The 7165-nt window shown below is 36.2% G+C and overlaps 1 protein-coding gene across 1 annotated transcript in view; it reads right to left on the bottom strand.

Annotated features, from left to right (window-relative positions):
- Positions 1-220: 220 nt before the first annotated feature.
- Positions 221-7165, bottom strand: part of YES1 (YES proto-oncogene 1, Src family tyrosine kinase) — a 50913-nt gene continuing 43968 nt past the window's right edge. Inside the window, exons 9-12 of the mRNA XM_085052653.1 lie at positions 5737-5813; positions 5237-5390; positions 4593-4724; positions 221-3810 (exon numbers count right to left, since the gene is read on the bottom strand). Of these exons, the coding sequence (XP_084908779.1) occupies positions 3602-3810; positions 4593-4724; positions 5237-5390; positions 5737-5813 (572 nt within the window). The 3' untranslated portion in view covers positions 221-3601. The remainder of the gene's footprint in view (positions 3811-4592; positions 4725-5236; positions 5391-5736; positions 5814-7165) is intronic.

Below are 7165 nucleotides of genomic sequence, written 5' to 3'. Positions count from 1 at the left end.
CAGTTATCCACCCAGACCTGCTTCTGGTGCCCAGATCAGTTGTTCCAATCCAGCCCTAAATTCCTTAGCCAGGTGTGGGAATTTGAGTCTCCTGCTTCCAATGTACTGCTTAGCTTATGCTAAGTGCTCCTGTGGTTTAAACCCAATGTGACTGCACAGTTCTAAGTGAAGTCTTGTGTGTCGGGAGAAAGTTGGCACAAACACAAACATCTACAGCATCTCCATGGAAAACTTAAAAACTGAGAAGTTTATTGAACAGATGAAAATAAATAACGAAAGTGGGGGCTCATTAAGTTTACTTCTTTATACTCATTTATAATCATTCCAGCTGTAGAGAATAGGTTTTAGAACAAACAGTATTGTAGATGACGGTGGGCAAGACAGAATTCTGCCTTGTTTCGGCCCATCAGCAAACTTTAGAAGCCTTTCTTTAAACAAAAAAACCAAAAAACCAAACCCAAGCAACCAAAATAACCAACCAAACCCAACAAAAACCCCTCCAAACCTTTCCAAGCTCTACTTGTAAGAGCTACTCACAAACCTGGTGAAATGACAATTCAGTGGTTGCAAGGATAAGAACACGTAAGGTTCTTTTCACAATGCTTTATGCTAAAGCAGGAATGTACTTTACCTAAATAGTAGGATCGTACACATGTTTATGTTTGGAAGTTACTCAAAAATACTATGAAAATATTTTTAAAATACTACAGCTTGAAACAATGCATGACAAACAGTCTGCAGGCCTAGCATGCAGAATGGGAATCACAAGGTTTGGATGGACAACAGGGAGGAGTACAGATTACCAGAAATTACATGACTGTTCTCATTAAAAATAGTAAAACATTAATTACATTACAGGAAATACTAAAAATACAGTAACCTTTGCAGTTTGTAAGTTCTGTAAGAAGAATGGTTTTAGTGCTGTATTAGTTATTATTGAAACTCAAACAGTACGAGCCTCCTTGATCTACAGTGGCACTGAATACACATGCCAGGATCTGCACTTTGAGTTGTACTGGTCATTGAGACAGGTAACATTCAATGAGGTTGAGATAAAACACTGACTATCAGACGAACAAATGTATAAAATTCCCTGAAAAACTGGACAGAAGTGAACAGTGGCTGCTAATCCCAGACAAAGCAAGAAGGAGGATATGTGCTTGCCTTACAGCAAGGCAGTGATCACCAGCTGAGAGTTTAAGTTGGACTTGCTCTCACAAGATTCCCAAGTCAGTCTGTCTGTCAACCATGGGGGTTTGTTTTAAGCCCAGGCAGAATTGTTCTAACCTGTTCCTGCCAAGGGCCTGTGAACCAGTCTAGAAAATGTCCCCCTTTAACACAATAATGCACTATGAACTCACAATCCGGTATGGAAGTACATTAAAACAATTTACAGAGGATAAAAAAACCTCATGAATGTTTTACTCCCGTCATTTTTCCCTCAATGTGAAGGCTAATCTGCTTTTGTCCCCCTCCCACCTTCTCCCCTCCCCCACCTCAAATAAGCAGATGCAATCAAGGTGAAATTTATTTTGAACCAATTCTGCAAAACAGTTCAACAATGCCATACTTTATAAAAATACTTAGTTACATAATTAAACTTATTACTATTTATATAAAAAGTGTGAATGTGAATTTTAAACTCTGTTAGGGTAAGAACCACATCAAGGTCTTCAGGTGAAACAAATAAATTTTCATAAACATACAAACTCTTTTGGAGAAGTTTTATAATACACAACCATTTACAATGAACACGTTCATTAAGTTAGTGTTTTATTCCTTTACTATACAAGTGTTATTACAATGAACTGTTCCATTCAGTAATTAAAAATCCATACGATGCCAGTGTAATTTTTGGCATTTTTTGTTATGACTGTATTAATACATAAACTCATGATTGTGTTATTAATTTTAAAATATTTAGAAAAATTAAAATTTCATTATATTTTTGGGGTTTTTGATTATTTTGTGTGTTTTTTTGTTTTGTTTTTGTTTTTCTTACAGAAAGCCCTTTTAAAATTTGATAACCACAGATGTATAGTTGATGAGCAATGATGAGGGAAAATGAAAAATGATGGCACTGTTCTTGCACAGATTTGTTTGGTAGTTGGATTCAATGTAGTGTAAACCCATAAATGTTAAGTTTAGTACCAGAACTATATTACCAGCTTTTCTGAATTCATTTGTTGGATAGGTTTACAATGATAATATGAATTCCAAGCTGGTAACTAAGTAAGAGTGTTTCAAAATTAAAGTACATAAACTTGATCAGAAATTCAAGAATCTCATGCAAATTGTTGAGTAAAAGACATGACATTATTGCTTGATATGTCAGTAGCCAAAGAAAATAAATCTAGATGTAGTGTCAGCTGGGCTGAATGCCAGCAAATTTCATTACTTGGACAATATTAAATATATTTCATCCCTTTAGTTTTTAAACTTTCACATTTTCTTTTGTTTATTTTTACTTAAATAATTCTGTAGGAAGGGCAGAAGTGGGAAGAGCAACTGTGTGTATGTGTGTCTTAATAGTCAAGAAAAGCAAAAGTGCAATCAAATCCCTGAACTAGTGACAGATAGCACTTGTGGCACCCACCCTCGTTAACACTAACAAGCCACATACAACAGTACCAGACCTGTCTCTGAAAAAGGGACGAAAAGGTGGCCATCTACCAGCTTCAGTCATGCTTTCCTGGTGAACTTTGTTCAGGCAGTCTTCCCATACAAAAGCTCACTGTTGCACTGGAGCTTAAAAGATTAAAGGCTTTCCCCCTGTGATTGTATTACATAGCTTCAAGTTCAAATATCATCATACCTTATCAACACATTTTTATAAAATATTACCTCATTTTCTAGTTACCTTCATTATTCTTAATTAGCTATGCAGAAAGAAAAAAGGAAAAATCTCTCATGCTACTTTCCAGTTATATTAATACAAGTATTAACACAGTGCATTATGCTCTCTAATCTCACTATTGAGGTCTACCATTTAGATCAAGTTTCTCATTCACTGTTCCAATTTCACTTTTTACCTGCCTACCCTAATTAACTCCATGAAAGCAGAAGCTTAAAGATCAAGTCTATAAATCAAATAGTTGTACCATCTTTTGTTTTGCGGGGGTGGGGGCACACACGGGTAGTTTTAAACACAGGGAGTTTTACAGAACTGGAATAGAATTGCTTGGTCCCACAAAGTTCTTCTGCCTTATAAATGCCTTACCCCAAGATCATTAATTCCACACAATTCCCTCATTAGTAGAACGATTAGCAAATATTGGGAGAAGAAAGGATTTGAAACATTGGTTTTTCTGCTATTGTTCACACCAACACTCATTTTTCTGCCCCGTATTTTCAGTAAGCTTCCTTTGGACCCTGAAAATAAGTTGGGAAAGAGGAAAAAAAAAAAAATCATGTCATTGGTAAATCAGAGTATAACACTTTAAAAGTGGTTTTGTGCAACTGCATTATGAAATTCCAGTTTGCCATTAAGAGCATGCAAAGTAGCAAAGATTTTCTTTCCTGTGATTCCTTAGAGACTTCAGGAATTCTTTGCAAGTCTTTTACATTTGGCAGATTTGTGCATGTTATATAGACTGTTGGCTTATAAATTGTCTCCAGGCTGGTACTGTGGTTCTGTAGCAGTAAAGTAGTCCTCCAAGAAAGACTGTATATACTCAAATGTTGGTCTCTCATCAGGGTCCTTCTTCCAACACAGTTTCATTAACTCGTGAAGAGACTCTGGGCAGCCTTGTGGACAAGGCATTCTATATCCACGTTCCACTTGTTCCAGAACTTCTCGATTCACCATTCCTAAAAGGAAAGCATTTTAGCTCTGAATGACATTATGCAAAGAACAGCTTCCCAAAGCTTTTCAAGAATCTCTCCAGCTGTGATGCACGTGGTTCTACCAGAACAGAACCTTTAATGAAAACGATTTATAGTGAATGAATTTTTTACATTTTGCATTGAATACATTTTCTGAAAATTATTTCAGTACATTGGTAAGTCCTCAATACCTGGTCTTTTTTCTGTCTGTATGCTTTCTCCCTTTCCAACTGCCTTGGACCTGTCCTTTTAGAAAGGAGACTCAAGCACAAATAGCTTCCCCCTGCCTTAGGTTCTACTCAAGGACCACTTAATTTGAAATCAGGCCAAGAAAAAGGCTTTATATATCTCTAAAAGAACTGCCTCACAAATTCCAGACCCAGCAAAATATCTGTTGAAATATGTTGAGCTTCAAAAATTAGTTTAGCAGGCTCAGTGTACTGATGCTCTCTGTAGCCTGGGAAAATGTCAAAAGTAGAGGTATCAGGAACAGACAGACAGGAAACATAAGGATACCCACTGATCTGAAATAAACTGTCAATCACATTTAGAAATGCTATTATCTTAAAACACTTTAAAATATGCAATATTTAATCTGACAATAAAATAAAGCAGCTTTGTGAACAGAAGAACCAGTGAGGTGTGATTAAGTTTTTGTCTCTGCTTGTCAACTATGGGCTCTGAATGAAGGCAAAAAGTACAAAAGGTAACTTCAGAGGCACAGAATACAACAAAGAAAAGAAAAATCTATTAAATTTTCCTGTTACCTGGATATGGCACTCTCCCCTTAGTTACCAGCTCTGTCAGTAAAATTCCAAATGACCACACATCCGACTTGATTGTAAACCGACCATACAACGCTGCCTCTGGAGCAGTCCATTTAATTGGAAATTTAGCTCCTACAAACATTGGAAAGACAGATTCTTAATTTTCCCTTGTTAATCCATAATTTGCTTACACTTCAAAATATTTTGAAAAGAGTACTGCACTAGAAAACATTTTAATACTTCACTTTGTTGATAAAATTCAAGGTGGTTTAGTATTTCAATATTTCTCAAACTACAGCGGAAACTACTGGCTACAATATCTGGAAGCACTAAAGACATCTGAGAGCCTTAATAAATATATTTCAAAAAGTGAACCTCATTCTGGAGCAACTTCTCCAGAATCTCAATCTGTGGGATATGTGTTTTTATGTGTTTCTGAGCACATAAACAAACTGCCAGATAATTTTGAATAAACGAAGTTTACTAGGATTGCACTTAGGAGAGGGGGTCACCTAAACATAGCTGTGAAAGCACACTTCCATGCAATGAATACAGAATACACAGACATGTTCTGCTAAATTTAACAGTTCCAAGAAATTAAAAGGTAACAGGTCTTATACATTCAGTAAATAAATTTGCCTTACCTTGTCTTGCAGTGTACTCATTGTCCTCTATTAACCTTGCTAAACCAAAGTCTGCTATTTTACACACAAGATTGTCTCCTACAAGGATGTTAGCTGCCCGGAGGTCCCTGTGGATGTAGTTCATTCTTTCAATGTAAGCCATGCCATCAGCAATCTTAAAAAGAAAGTGTTATGAAAGGTTATTTTTCATGACTATATGCATTTTATGACTACATACATTTCTACCAAGCATTGAGCTGCACCCCTTTATTTTAGCTCCATTCCCATTGTATAAGTATAGGAAGTATAGCATAGCAACCAAGAGCTTGGCACTGATTAGCGTGTCTGGCTACACAGTATCTGCTAATTCTGAACCAGACTCACTCTTTTCTGACAAATTACAAAACTACAACAGAAGGTGTAAGACAAAGTAGCACACAATAGCCAGAGCATTAGATATTTATGTTTAATTGATACCTGATATCTCTTCTCTAAGCACAAAATACAGTTTTTTTTGGTACCTGAGCAGCCATGTCGACCAGCTGTGGGAGTTTTAAGTATTTCCCTTCCCCTTCTTTAAGGAAGTCTAGCAAGCTGCCTGTAAAACATAACACATTTTGGGGGGAAAAAAAGGAAAAAAACAAAACATTAACTTGACCTGAAAACACAAATGAGATTTTTTTCCTAGACATTATGACTGACACATTTACCTCATGAAATCTGTATTTGAAAATCCATCATCTACCACAATATGTAACCCAATGACCATGCCCACAGCTACCTCTGTGCTGATAACTAATTAGCGCAATTCTATCAAAGTATTTTGGAATCCACTTCAATAAGATAGATAACTAAACACTAATAAAATAGACTGTTGCTTGATGATTATATGGCAATACATTAGAATTTTTCCAATGTTGCTGGTATCAGTGCTCCTCCTAGCTGGACTTCCACTGTGAGATTTATAGTAACAGAACAAAAAGACTATCTATCCCTTACTTACATTTTTCTACCAGCCCCAATCATATATTAGAGAAATTAGTCTAAAATTGTTGCTGTTATTTTGTTGCTTTTTCTTCCTTACAGGGAAAAACAAAACTGAGTTCCATTCCTTAGAACATCTTATTTTCTCCCATTTACATAATGCAATCATAACCAGATCATCAGTGTCTGAAATCAGTTCTAAGGACTTGTCCTTCTGTTAAGACATCAACCTTTATATGTGCAGTAGAGCTGTGTCTCTACGTAACAGCTTTCCCTACAGTTGGCATTATGTCGTACAATGTAAGAACATGACCTCTTTCCTAAGAAACTGGTGAAGACTGGCAACTAATCACTCTTGTCACAGTCAAAATTACAGCAACAAAATTACAAGTGTGGTGATGGTGGGGAAAGAAACCACTTGATTGCATATTCTGAAGTGGATTCAGAGCAGTAACTCTGGATTATATTCCTCCAATATGACTTTAGTGACTTGCTGTGTTTTTTCAGTGAAAGTAAAAATGCGGCAGGCCAGACTCCCACTGCTGCCGCTGTTTGCTGTGTGTGTTTGCACAGACTTTTTCTGACCGTGGTTCATGAGATCAAAGGACTGAAGAGGAGCAAAGATTTCATACTGATCTCTAGTAACCTGTCCACACTGGAAAAAAAAAGTTGGATGCTTTGCAGTTTTTACCTGCTTCTCTTCCTTGTAAAAGGGGAAATAAAAATAAAAATAAATTGTTCTACTAGCTAAGAAGAAAAAATTTCTATGAGTTTTTTGTAAAATGTGATTAGCTTGTCAAAGGAAAGAAATAAAAAGAAACTTCCAATGGCATTTTGAATCCATAATTTAGACAAAATACAATTTCTGCTTTTGCAAAGCAACCAGATCTGGTAGTAAACTTTGCTTTTCTTTAGACAGACAGGTATAAATACTGTTTTTCCTTACTGCCTTCCTGAAATCTGATT

This window comes from Lichenostomus cassidix, chromosome 2 (genome assembly GCF_008360975.1).
Source record: "Lichenostomus cassidix isolate B80296 chromosome 2, HeHo_3.0, whole genome shotgun sequence".
NCBI classification, from domain to species: domain Eukaryota; kingdom Metazoa; phylum Chordata; class Aves; order Passeriformes; family Meliphagidae; genus Lichenostomus; species Lichenostomus cassidix.
This window is presented reverse-complemented; position numbering and strand designations above follow the sequence as displayed.